This window comes from Crocodylus porosus, unplaced genomic scaffold, assembly GCF_001723895.1.
Source record: "Crocodylus porosus isolate Cpor-Errol unplaced genomic scaffold, CroPor_comp1, whole genome shotgun sequence".
Classification (NCBI taxonomy): domain Eukaryota; kingdom Metazoa; phylum Chordata; order Crocodylia; family Crocodylidae; genus Crocodylus; species Crocodylus porosus.
In genome coordinates, this window is record NW_017728886.1 from 196,301,468 (window position 1) to 196,315,541 (window position 14,074).

Sequence of the window (14,074 nt, forward strand, 5' to 3'; positions counted from 1 at the left end):
GTATAAATGGCTGACTGCCAGCACAACTCAGCGTATACTTCCACACCCGAGTTCTGAAGGCTTGGTGATGCTGTTCAGCTTCTAGGACGCAGTGGAATTTCTCTCCAGGAGGGAAAGAAAAAATGATTCATAAGCCTCCCATTGGCCAGAAGTGCGATATTCTGGCGTATTTGCTGATTCAAAGACTATATAAAACATCAACTCTGACTTCACTTGGAGAATTGGTTATTTTTTAGTAAACATAAATACTTAAAATGTTGCTGTTGCTAGCTACCTATACCAATTAAAACAGGCACTACTGCTGTGTTTAACAGCAGCTGTTTTCTATGCTGTCCAGTTGAGAAATGCATATAGACTTGTGCCTACGTACATGTGGGGTAACTACATACATGAGACATGTAGTCAGTCAGCACAACCACGTTTGCAAACAGTGTTTGTCATCTAGCTTTGGAATATTCAGAAAAGTCAGTGACTTGATCATTATAGCAGAAGCAGCAACCAGAATGAACTTCATGTCAAAATTCTAAATTGATTTTAATAATAGTAAAATAATGATAAATATAATAATATAGGAAAAGTCCTTTTTTTTATTCTGTTCTACCACTGATACATCTGTAAAAATTCAATAACCCCTTTGATATCATGCTGCTGGTTCGTAATGTCCATCTTTCATTAGAAAAATTTAATTGAAGTCTCTTTAATGGATTATATTAAAGAAAAGACAGGGGGAAAAATGGAGGTAGATGAACCCTGAGAGACAGCAGTCCTGGTTTGATTCTTGCTGTCCTGTTTTCAGTATCCATTTTTATATTTGTTAACTTAGTGCAAAAATAAAGAAGTTTCTGAAAACTAAGAAAATGCAGTGACAAGGGGTAGATAGTCTTCTGCAGAAACGTTATTTATTTAAATTATATCATTGTGAGCTGTAAGAAGCTGAAGAAATAAATTGATATGGTAAAGTGATTGTCACGTAAGAGTGTACGAAATGGGCCATAATTGATTTGGATTCAGATTCAGCCCTAATTGGGGACAGTGATTCAATTCATTGATTCAGATCACTGTCCGGATTCGATTCAGCCAAATCTGAATCTGAAGATTTGATGCTGATTCAGAGAATCAGCAATTTAGCCATAGACACAGCTTTAAATGTTTTTTCTACGTACCTCGAGGTACCGGGCGTGGCACGTGAACACTGTGATGGTGGGGGAGATGAAGCATACCACAGGAGTGCAAGGTGGGGGGGACCCTGCATGATTGGTAGTGAACCCAGAAGTACTTCTGGTCTGCTTCTGGGTCCGCCACCAAGCACACTGGGGTGTCCCGCCCGTGCACCCAGACTCAGGAGGCACCAGTCACCGAGCCAGGGAGTGCAGAGGAGCCCCCCCCAGTCGACCCAGAAGCGCTTCTGGGTCTGCTGCTGAGTCCTCTGGGGACCCTACTGCACTCCTGTGGGACACTCCATCCGCCCCACCATCGCAGTATTCATGAGCCGCCAAGTGCCCTGAGGTATGTAGAAAAATTTTTTTAAAGCGCTATCTATGTCTAAATAATCTAATCTTTCTGAATCAAGTCAGAGGGTTCCGATTTGATTTGGAGAGATTAAAGAGTCTCCTGATTTGATTCGGTTTTGGAGATTAAACCACCGAATCTCTGCTGAATCAAATCAGCGACGGAAGCTTCGCACAGCCCTATTGTTACAGGTAGAACTTTCTGCAACATTAGCGGGCCAGTTCTAACTTTAAAGCCTGGTCAAACTAAGAGTTAATGACTGGATTTGCCTCTCAATCCCTTCTGTTTTTTAAAGGCTTCTCTCCCTTCTGGCTGTGCAAAATTTCTTGATAGTAGGGGGAACAACTAAAATGTTTAGGTATAAAGGTCCTAATGATCTGCAATAAGTGTCTGTGCTGGGGAATAAATGGCTATAAGAATTTTTTATTACCTACATTCAGGGCTGGATTAACGCATAGGCAAACCAGGCACATTCCTAAGGCCCTAAGTAAAGAAGGGGCCTAGTTGTGTTTATTTTGCATATTATAATTATTGAGTGACAAAAGTCGGTGCCCATGAGTTTGTTTGCCTAGGGCCCACTAAAGGGTTAATCTGGCCCTGCCTACATTCTGAGGAGGGAGAGCAGTGTTCTGGGTATAGGCACTAGCTATACATGAGAACTTGACATTTCTCAGCAATTACCTTTCTATGTATGAGAGCTCAAACTCTACTCCCTTTCTCAGAAGGCAAGGCAAAGTTGCACCTTATAAACTAACTAATTCAGAGATGCATAAGCTTTCATAAGAAAAGAGCTTACTTCATCAGATGCTATGGAAGAACCATCAAGGAGCAGGAGCTCAAATAGAAAGAGTGTTTTAAATTCAAAGAGTGATACCATCTGAAGAAGTGAGCTCTTGCTTATGAAAGCTTATGCATTTCTGATTCAGTTAGTTTATAAAGTGTGTCTATGCCCTTCCTTCTACCTCATATACAAAGGACAGGAGAGAGAGCACAGCTGAGACTGGTAAATGTGGGTTGAAAAGAACAACAGTGATGAGCCCATAGGATCCTGGGGGTTAAAAGCTATTCCAGGTTATGGGATAAGAATCCAGAGACCATACTTAACACAATTCAGTCTGTGGATGATTTCTTGTTCCACAGTTTCATATTCAAGTTTGGTTTTTAAAGTTTTGCTATCTAAGAACAGCTGTTCTGAGGTCCAGAGAAGTTAAGATGTTCTGCCACAGGCTTTTGTGTATTTCTGGACTTGATGTCAGATCGGTGTCCATTCATTCTTTCATGTAGAGATTGCCCTTTCTGTCCAAGGTAAACAGCAGAGGGGCAATGTAAGCAGGAGATGACATATAAAATGTTAGAGGAGCTGGTGACTGAACCCTGGATGTCATAAACTGTGTTGTTTTGTCTTTGTCTCAGAGTTCATAATGCAAGTCTAGTAATTGTGAGTTAGTGTGGTTTAGTCTGTAATGTTAAACATAGTTAATCCAATTCCTCATTTTTCCCCTAAGGATTTTAGCATGGCCATTACCCTTATTTATATTTTGCCCCTTCTACTGTGTTCAACCACCTCAAACTTTGAACTAGTAGTGGTTTCACTTGGTTTTGACTCTATTTGGTAACATATTGCTCTGTTCACCTAGGAAGACTTGCTTTAAAAAACTAAATCCCTACTGTAAAGATCATACTATTGTTGGAGTGGTCAGGTCACAAGATTCATTACTATATTAGAGACCAAAATCCAGGTCAGTGCTTTAATGGAATACATTCACATTATTTCTGGTACCTGAGTATTGCACACAGCCAGCTACTGTCTGACTGCAAGGTACAGGAGAAAGAATTGCCAATATGAGTAAAGAACACAGAAAAGCATCGTCCCTCATGTGTCAATCCTAATAAGCCTGTGTCTAGAGCAGTGGTTCTAAACCAGCGGTTCCCAACCTCGTGTCGTGACCCAAATGAGGGTCATGGGGGCAATGCCGGTGCACAAAGGACAAGTCGCGCCGTGTGCCAGGAGCTTCCCTGTCCCCAGGCTACTGCCATCCTCTGCTCCCAGCAGCGGGTCGTGGCAAGAAAAGAGTGGGAACCACTGTTCTAAACCATTCACTTAATAGACTCAAGGTACTCCTTGGTAGACTCAAAACACAAACTCATAGTTTTCACTTGTTTTTTACTACAAAAAGAACTTGGACCACAGCAGGTCAGAATATGTTTAACACTGTGGGTTCCTGTTTGAAATCCCTGTGTTTGTCATGTGAATCATGTTTGCACACCTAAGAGTACCAGCAGTGTGTGGCACCCCATGACACCCTTGAAAGGAACTCAAGGCACATCAGAGTGCCATAGTACTCTGGTTAAGAATCACTGGTCTATGGATGCAGGAAGAATGTACGTTACCAGCAGATATTAAAATAGTTTTAGAATGTGTTGGGTTTCTTTGTGGGGGGGTTCAGCCATTCTATAAACGAAAATGATTGCTTTAGGGAAAATTGTGGGTACCTCAGCACATGAAACCCTGTACTATAGAAGAATGGAGTTTATTCCAGACTCTTTACATCCTGAATTAGTTGCACAATGACCTCTAAATAAATCCAAATAGAATATTGTATGGTTTGTATTATTACTAACTGTTCACTTTTTAAACAGTACTATGTTACATAACTTTGATTAGTGGATAGCATCACTAAATACAAACTCTGTATTGCTATTCCTATTCATAGATGCAGGCGTTTCATCTGATGGTTTTTATCTAGTCAATGGACTCTTTTCTTACAGGGATGTCTTTAGTTTTCTTTCTGATCATACCAAAGCCATTACAGGCCACTAAGAATGAGGTGTCCTTGGAAATTCATATCTTTACTGTAAACTTCACCTACTAAGTTATGCTGTGGAAAAAAGATACTCAGAAATACTGGCAGTGCTCAGCGCTAAGTCTTAGCTTTTGCCATAGCCTTGACAAGAAGTCACATACACGATAGCCCCATTCATATCTTGTGTAACTCATTTTCCTAGCTCAAACTGTTTCTTTTCTTTGCTGGGAGTCACAATCTCTGTCACCATTCATATGATGGATGACTGGGTACAGAAAATGAGAACTATGTGATACATAAATATTGATCCCTCCAAAAATGCTTGAGGCACATTGATGTAAAATGTGGTCAGGTTTAAAAATTTGTCATCTTCTTTGTCTAGTATTAATCTAGTACCATACCTGGATACCAAACAACACTAAAAATTCACCAAAAAAAGTCTCAACTGAGAACTTATGAAATGCACGCACCAGTGTTTACATGCATTAGAACTTCTCATGAATGCACAAAATTCTTATTTTTGACATTTGAAACTGAATGTGAAAATAGTACTAAGCATTCAGTTACCTGCATGCACAGGTATAGTTCTGTTTCTGTGTCTCACTTATTCTTAATGCTTTATCTTAAAATTTCCCTGAACTTTTTTGTCATTGGATACTTTAATCCCATTGGCTGACATCCTGTAATTTCTGTCTATAGTCATGTAACCCTGAGTCTTTGCTGTTCTGCCTGTTTTAAGCCATGCTTTGATATATGGTCTTTGAATAGATTACCTAGGGACTGCGTGGTACTGACATGTAAAGTAGTTTGAGACTTCCAGCGCCAGGGGACAAAAAATGTTTTCACTTGGTCCAGCTGCAGAGAGTTTGGGGGTTCTGATTAGGTGGCTTTGTTTTAAAATGGGAAAGGAGTCCGGGCAAGATCCAAGGGAAAGTCTCTCAGTGCCCACCTGCTATGTATCTGGCCCTCAGAGTGTAATCCATACCCAAAGTTTAGGCACTTAGGCTTCCTATGTAGGACATGAGGAGTTGTTCCAAAGGTGATCAAAAAATTCCCCATTGGTAGTTGCATAGATCTAAGCAAAAACAAGTGCATGGCTTTGGGGCTTCACTGCATGGGGCTTTCCCTGGTGCTGTGAGTGTCAGCAGCTGCACGTGCGCCTTGCAGAACCCCATGCAATAGAGGCAGGCTGGCTGGGCCATATGCAGCATTGATTGGAGCTGCACGCCGCTGGGCAGTGGCCCCTGCGAAGGCCATGAGCATCTGCCACCTGTTGTTGCTGCTGCCACTGAACAGGGCTATGCACCATCAGAGGGAGTGTGTGGGGGGTTCCCCACACTCCCCACCCTCCCTCACACCCCACACACCTGCATGCTGCCCCCACATATGCACACCCCAACATACCCTACTGCCCCCCCACACACACAGCCACACCCCCTCACAAGCACCAACACATACTCCCCACACCCCACCATACACACCCCCCCACCCCCAACTACACCCCACATCCCCTATACCATATACAGGAGTAAGACTTTCTTTCTGAGTTATTATGCAATCACATATACACTATGCAAACGCATCATGATGAAAATATTTTCTGTAATACAATTAAAATATGTTATAGTATGTGTTTGACTTTTAGCATAGGATTTATTTTTTTCTGGTTCCAAGCTGGCAACCCTCCCCTGCAAAAAGGAGTACTTTGGGGGGTGGCGGAAGGCAAGTAGAGGGACTTTGTGGCAAATGTCAGGGGTTAGGGGTAGGACTTCCGGTTCCAAGCTGGCAATGAGGGGGCGAGGCCCCTGTCAAAAGGTGGAGCTACCCTTGCAACCCTTGACAGTTCACCAAAACTCATTAAGCAGCCCTCCAGCTGAAATAATAGCCTGCCCCGTCCTAAGTTCTACAGAAGAGCAGAAATGCAGACATGCAGGTCCTGGGACTGGGGCGGGGGAGCAAGGGGGCAGAGCTCCAGTCCCAGCACCTTTGCAGCAGAGACCAGTGAAGGCAGCTGGCTCCATCATGCAGGGCTTCCCCTGATGGTGCGTGAGTGCTGGCAGCTGCATGTGTACCATGTGGAGCCCTGTGTGATAAGAGGTGAGCTGGCCAGGTTGCATGCCTTGCTGCCATGTGCAGCACTGGCTGCATGGCTGTGCACTGCCAGCACCTGCAAGGGCTATGACTACCCTGATTGCCTGCCAGCTGCTGCTGCTGCTGCTGCTGCCGCCACTGGCAGGGGCTGTGCGCTATGGGAGGGAGTGTGTGGGAATAGGTCCCCCCACCCTCCCTCCCACCTACACCATGCCCACCCTAGTTCCATGTTACCATTTCCCCCCCTGGGCATGGGCTCCGCACTGCTGCCAGTCCCAGCCCCAAGTTCTGTGCTCCCACCCAGCTGCAGCCTCACCCCTGCCCCCAATTTCCCTAACTGGTGCCAGGAGCAAGAAAGACACTGGGAAAGCTGAGCAGTCCCCTGGCGGCTGCAGCAGTGGCAACAGCAGTCCTGCTTGGAAGCTAGGCTGGGGTGAGACCAAGGTGTGAGGGCTAGGTGGAGGACAACTAGTTGATAGGTACCCCCGGATGGATGAAATTGCCTGGTAGGACAGATCCAGTCTATGGGCAGTATTTTGCCCACCCCTAACTTAAGACCTTGAATCAGGACTGCTATTAAGATGCCCCTGTCCACTCAGAATCCAGTGCTGGTAGGGGTAGGCCCCTGTCCTTTAAAACAGGGGTGTCAAACATACAGACCATGGCCTGGATCCGTCCCAGGGAGTATTCCCTTTGGGCTGTAGGGTTCCTGGTATCTCCATAGGATCTGGGGGCAGAGCAAGAATCCGGGGCTATGGGGTCAAATTGGGCATGGTCATTCCTGGTAGGGGGGAAAATGAAGCCTGGGCCACCATAGCCCCACTTGGCCCACTGCCATGCATGGCCACTATTGGCTCTACCCACAAAAAGCCCCACAGTCTGGATCCTGCCCAGGAGGCAAGGTATGTTTGACACCCTTGCTGTAAAAGAACTGAGGAAGACTTGCTCTTCTTAACCTATGGCTAGTCGGGGGGAGGAAGGGGAGGGGTGCCACTTTTTATATAAAATAGACTTGTCCAGCAGTTGGCAAACTTTTTGAGGCTGCAGGCCAGAGTGACCCAGCTCAGGTCTGAGAAGGGTGGGTGGTAGGACTCAGCCGCCAGCACCACTTCTCCCCACAGCAGCACAGGGAGAGTTCTCATTTCTGAATGATACTCTCTAGACCATGGGCAAGAATGATCCAGCTCCAGTAAAAGAGAGACAGGCACCACTGCTTCTCCCTGCCATGACCCTGGGAAAGCTCCTGCCACTGCCACTCTTCCCTACTGTGACATGCTACCAAAGCCCCACATCTGTAGGCTGGATCTAATGGCTCCCATGGATTACATATTGCCCAGTCATGGTCTGATGAGTTTAGCTTTTTCTGGTCTTCTATCTCTGGCCATTGGCATCTTGTATTTCTTTCTGTACCATGACCCAATAACAAAAAGGTTTGGCCCATAGCTTGCAGGTTAAGATACAATCTTGTGGGAGGTGGAAGAGATGGGCCAGAGTAGAGGCTATAAGCCATGTCTCCCACTTCTTGGGTGAGTCCTCTTGCTATGTAGCCATTATGTAAAAGGCAGACACTACTTCTTCCAATGCTGTCTTTGAGTACAAGTGGCCACAGTTGTCCTTCGTGTGCATACTTACTCAATTTGCTGCTTTCTGTGATTTCCTTCTAAAGCATCCACTCTTGCCAGTATCAGAGATGGGGTACTGGGATAGACCAGTATTACATCTTATGTTCTTGTGAAAGGTATGCTCTGAGCACACTTACCTGATTGGGGCTCCACAAGAGATGTAAATACCTCTGCCTGCATTCGGGAACTTGATGGGTCTCAAGTGGCTGCTAGGTGGCTGCTAGGTGTCTATCTGCTTAGACACATCTCTGGTCATCTGTACAAGGTAGAACTGCAGGCTCCTAAGAGACTTGCAGGTCCAAAAAAAGGAAACAAAAATAAATTTGGGCCCTTCCCAAATTTTAGATAGCAGCTGAGTAGGGTTGCTTAGGATTTAGGTACCTGCAGTACATCTCAGTGCTGTCTAAGGTTATGAAACCCTTTTTTGATCTGTCTCCTTAAAAGGTGGGAATGGTTTATCCCAGGATATGCATCTGTGCTGTTATCTTAGGATAGCTTCAATGATTCATTGGAAGGAAAAACAGCAGTACATTCAGCTACTCGCTAAATCCTGATTAGAAGGATGATGTGTATGCACACCAATTCGAGGATATTTTTGCTCTGGGATAAAACACAGGCACAATTTATTCAGGAATAAATGCAACATCTGTTCCTAGCCATGCTGCTCTAAGTACATTGGTTGTAGATGGAAGAATGATTTACTTTGCCTTGGTCCTGGTTACCTTTTTATAAGTTACCCAACAGTGCTCAGTGCATCCAGACTGGATGAAGTACTTTTTATTAATATGTCATTTACACTAGTCCACATGTAGTGGATGCACATGTCTTGGGTGCTTGGCATTAAAATAAATTACAGCAATAAGTATTAACCATAGCTACTTTCTCTTCCAGTCATAAATGCCACTTAGTCTCACCTGGGTGCATCAAGATTAATGTCTATGTATCGTCTTCTTATAGGAGCAGCCTACTGCCAGTTCATGGATATGTTGTTCCCAGGGTGCATTAGCTTGAAGAAAGTAAAGTTTCAAGCAAAGCTGGAGCATGAATATATTCACAACTTCAAACTTCTGCAAGCATCATTTAAAAGAATGAATGTGGATAAGGTCAGTATTATATTTTTATTTAGATAACTTTAAGTGTGAACTTCAATCATTTTACAGCATTTTATATAACGAGTAGTAGGAAACAAAACCAAAAATGTCCAGACTCCATTTTCCGAACCTGGAAGTCTGAGTTGGGGTCCTCAGTTTTGATGTTTCCACTGGCTCTTCTGACAACTAAAATGAGTTGCAGGATCCAAAGGAGGGAAATATTGAAATAGGCACTCTTATCTTGCTGGCTGAAGTAGAAAACTGGATCAATGACATTTGGCGGCCAAGGAATGGAACGAGAATGCATTCATTAGGTTTCCAGTGTCCGTATAGGGCAGCAGTTCCCAAACTGTGGGTTATGACCCCAAATGGGGTCACAAAATCAGAGGATGGGGTTGCTGGGTGGGGGGCTGTGGGTTGGGGGTGAGGGGCCATGCTGAGGAAATGGGGTCATGCTGAGGAAAAGTTTGGGAAGCACTGGTTTAGGTATGGGGCCTTATGGTAAAATACTGTCTACTGGACTGTAATTTATAGTTGTGAATCAATGCTAGGATAGTCATTTGGTGAGGGAAAAACTCAGTGTCATGGGTAGTGAATTTAACTGTCTGATGCCGAGAATGTGGTGAGGGAAAAACTCAGTGTCATGGGTAGTGAATTTAACTGTCTGATGCTGAGAATGTGGTGAGGGAAAAACTCAGTGTCATGGGTAGTGAATTTAACTGTCTGATGCCGAGAATTTCCTGTCCAGAAAACTGATGAATAGTCTGGATCTACCACAGGAATAAATACTATTACAAGTCAGTTATGAAGAGCTATAAATAGTAAATCATTGGAATTGTGTACTATGGATGTAGCATTGTTGGAAAACTTTAAGACAAGGTTGGATAACTTTCTAAAGAAATACACTGTAGTTCAACTGTAAGGTATGACCTTGATGCTGGAATTACTGAATGATCTTTATCTAGAAGGTTATGAAATTTAAGTTTTATAAGTAGTAGCAATAGAAGAAACTAAATCGAACTGAATTAAAGTGATTTAAGTTCAAAGTACACAATCATGCTTTATGTTCTGTACGCGTAAAATATCCATATTTTAAATTTATCTGGAGAAAGCTTCCTGACCTCATTTTTAATGTCTGTTCTGAATTGTTCTTGCACCAACTGTTGAATGCACCTTTCTGTTCTAGGACGCTGCAATTTGAACATGTCATTATTCCCTGAGCACTGCAGGTGTTTCTTTTTAAAATAGATTCTATCAGTAAAGTGTTGAAGATCCTAATGAGGTTTACTCTTCTAATTTCTCTAGGAAAAAAAAGAGTTGTATTATGTCACTACAGCATTAAAATATAAGTGGAAAAGATCAAGGGGCTAATGTATGACATGTCACGTGAACCCTGTCCTATAGACTTTCTTAAATCTTTAAAATACTGTGCATTTGGTTTCAGCCTTGTTATTTCCATCCCTCTTTCAAAGCTGTGACCACTTTTTTTTCCAAATGAAGATGGAATTCACTTCTGATCCACTCAGCTTGACCCTTTAATCGACAGTATGAAATGTTAAGCAAGCCAAGGTGGCACTCCCTCCAGAGCATTCCCTCTATAACCGTTATCTGCCCACAGACTCTGGGAATGGCAACTAATTTCTGGTCTGCCACGGAGCAGTATCAAACCCTGTCATTATACTGCAGTATTGGCACCTAATCATTTTTATTGGATGTCTCATTTTGGTAAAGAATTTTCAAATAACGACACGAATGAGATTCTCACAGACTCTGGTTTGGCATGTTAAGACTTCAGACAGTTTCCCAAACTCTCGCATGTAAACAAACTGTTCTATATATAGCGTGTATGGAAGGAAAAAATTATAAGGTTAAAAATCTCAGTGTTACTTATTCTAACACAAATATGATCTAGTTGGAACTCCCATCATGGCTTCTGAAGTTACTGTTTCAGTAGACGTTGGGTTGAAGGTGTAGTTAACAGAGTCTTCTTGTTTGGTTAGGCAGAGGCAAGTGTATGTCCTGGCAATGAAATACTGGAATTTTTTACCATTGTATCTACAGGTAATTCCAGTAGAGAAACTGGTTAAAGGACGTTTCCAAGACAACTTAGATTTTATCCAGTGGTTTAAGAAGTTCTTCGATGCCAACTATGATGGGAAAGAGTATGATCCTGTGGAGGCTCGACAAGGCCAAGATGCTCTTCCCCCTCCAGATCCTGGTGAACAGATCTTTAACTTGCCAAAAAAATCCCACCATGCAAACTCACCCACTGCAGGTATTGTATATTTTGGAGAATTCAGTTTCCTTAGTGGTTGAGATAAGCTATCCATAGCTCATATAAATGAGTCCATTAATGTTGTTGTAACAAGTCCAAACCACCTTTTTATGTTGGCATTTTGCACTACCTTGGCTTTGGCCTCCTAGATTACATAAATGGATTTTTGATGGGTATTAATTTGGTTAGTTTCTTTGGTCTGATGCATTATCTTTCCAGACTATGGAATTTCCCATAATAAAGCCCAGGGACTACAATGGTACCAAATGGTGAGGTGATGGTCTGTGGACTCTCTTGCTACTGCATAAGATAAACTACCCAAGAATTTATTAAATAGACAGCGCGCCCCACCCCGCTTCCACCTTCCACTCATTCTTACAGGAAATTGCTAACATAGCCTGGTTTTATGATAACTGGAACACTTCCAGGTCCTAAGTGCTAGCCAAAAAGCAGAAAATGAATTGATTTTTATTTTTAAATGTGCTGATCATTCAAACTCAGTAATCTTCTGAGTGGGCAACATATAAGTAATGTGTTATAACTTTCAAACTATCATTGATGTTTATTACAACTTGGCATCTATCTACAATAGGAATAAGCATCAAAGCTCAGATTCCATCCTATCCGTAGACAACATGGTCATGAAAAGAAATGCCACTTTTTATCACTTTGATTTAACTAAGAGGAGAAGGGCAGCAGAGACTGCTTTTAAAATACCACCCTTCCCTACCCCAAGCAAGAAAATGCAGCATTTTTGGCTTTAATCCCAATTTGAATTCCTAGTTTTCAGGTGTGATCAGGTGTCTTTCCCAACCAGTTTCAAAGCAATGTTCAGGCAGCCTATAAAATCCAAACTTGCTCTTCCCTGTTTTTTTCCCATGGCAGTTAACAATAACATGAAGTTCTTATAACCTATAAAATAGTATTCACATGACTAATACAGGTAGGATTTAGTCCTAGTTGTTTATGACAATGTACAGTTGCTATATGGATCATAGTACATTTCAAATGCAGTGAAAATTGGGGAAGATCTATGCACTAATACAAATGTATATACATATACATTAAATAGGTGTGTGTGTGTGTGTGTGTGTGTGTGTGTGTGTGTGTGTACACATATGTGATCTCTCAGTGTTCATTTGGGGCCTGGCTGCTTTAAGTGTTCCTTCCTTAGCATGGTTCAACCCAAACCTGTATCAGAGAGTGAGCATGCCAACCAGGCAAGCTGCACTTTCTAAAGGAATAAAGTCTCCTATTCAATGTGTATGCTCACATTTAACAACAGAGCATGTGTAGGGGTAGGTCTCATGCAATTGCTCTGTTTTGACCTTTTATCTGAATAAAACTGTGTAAGAGGATTAGGGAGCAAGTTGGTAAGTATGCAAGAACTTTCTATAAATCAAGCCAGTAATCCTAAGAAATCAGATTATGCATATACACATCTTTAATGTGCATGTACTATATATACATATATATTAATGCACAGCTCTTAAATGCAGTGAAAATAAAGGAAATGTATTGTGATCCCCATAACAAGTTTAAATTGCCATGTTATTCAAGTAGTAGGATTAAATCCTATCTGACTTACTCATGTGAATATTTTATTGATTTAATTGAACTGCTCTAAGAGTAAGATTAATAGGATTAAGCTGTTTGTAGTTGTTTACTCCACGTGCAGTATGTGTGGCAAAATTACAGTTGTGGAAAATGTAACTAAATTTCTTGGGCACCCTTGAGGTTCCTAGAACATTTCTAGTACCATGATTACAGAAATGCTCAAAAACGTATTTCATGATTTTTAAAAAGGTCACGTTTATCTCTCTCTATAGTTTCATTAGCACAAAAGGAAAGAATTGACATACAGTAAAATCAGTGTCAGCACTTTTTTTTTGAATGGTCGATTCCTAAATTGCTTGTTCACCTAACTTTTTTTTTGCATATTTTGAGGTTAAAATTGCAGATACGAGGGCCTAGCAAATGGACTACAAAAGCTGCTGGGTCCTTTTCTCTTGACTACAAGAGCTGCTGAGTCCTTTTGTCTTGCTGTGTCCTTTTCTTTTGACGTAGGCCTGTTCAGGATGTTTGCGCAGTTAAATTACTACTTTGATTAAGATAGTATTCAGATTGACTTGAAGATGCAATTCTGCTTGTGGGAATATGCATGGATCTACTTTTTTCAACTGCATTCAAAGAATTTTACAACAAGTTTTCAAATGCAATCAGCATTAGTTTAACTTAATTCCCATTAAAGTTGACGGTAAAATTCCCATTGACTTCAAAGGGAGCGTAGTTAAGATAATTCTGAGTGCTATACATGTACATTTAGGACTGCATTTCTTGATGATTTCTTTTATTTTCGGATTTAGGAAAATGCATGTTTTTCTAATGAGGACTTTCCTACTTCAGTGCCAAGTCTGAACTTTAACACCCAAATCGTTTTATTTATCAAAGTTAAAAACCCTAGTGCAGTAATAAGTATCTTCGTGCTGATATATCAAGAGCTTGAAAAAATTGCAGAATTTGCCAAACAAATTTCAGTTTTAGTCTAAAATTAAGCATGAAAAATTTCAGTGCAAAAGGTATATTTTGGAAAAGTCATAGGCTGTTTTAAGAGTTTAGAAATAGCTTTGAAGTTATTAATATGAGGTTTTTAACAAAATGCAGAACTGTACAATTCATCTT

General features: G+C 41.8%; 1 protein-coding gene across 3 annotated transcripts in view; it reads left to right on the plus strand.

Annotated features, from left to right (window-relative positions):
• MAPRE2 (microtubule associated protein RP/EB family member 2) overlaps positions 1-14,074 on the plus strand; it is a 103,111-nt gene that overhangs the window by 63,567 nt on the left and 25,470 nt on the right. For all 3 annotated transcript variants that reach the window (XM_019547740.1, XM_019547746.1, XM_019547755.1), the window contains 2 exons: positions 8,984-9,129; positions 11,179-11,392. In XM_019547740.1, coding sequence (XP_019403285.1) covers positions 8,984-9,129; positions 11,179-11,392 — 360 coding nt within the window. The remainder of the gene's footprint in view (positions 1-8,983; positions 9,130-11,178; positions 11,393-14,074) is intronic.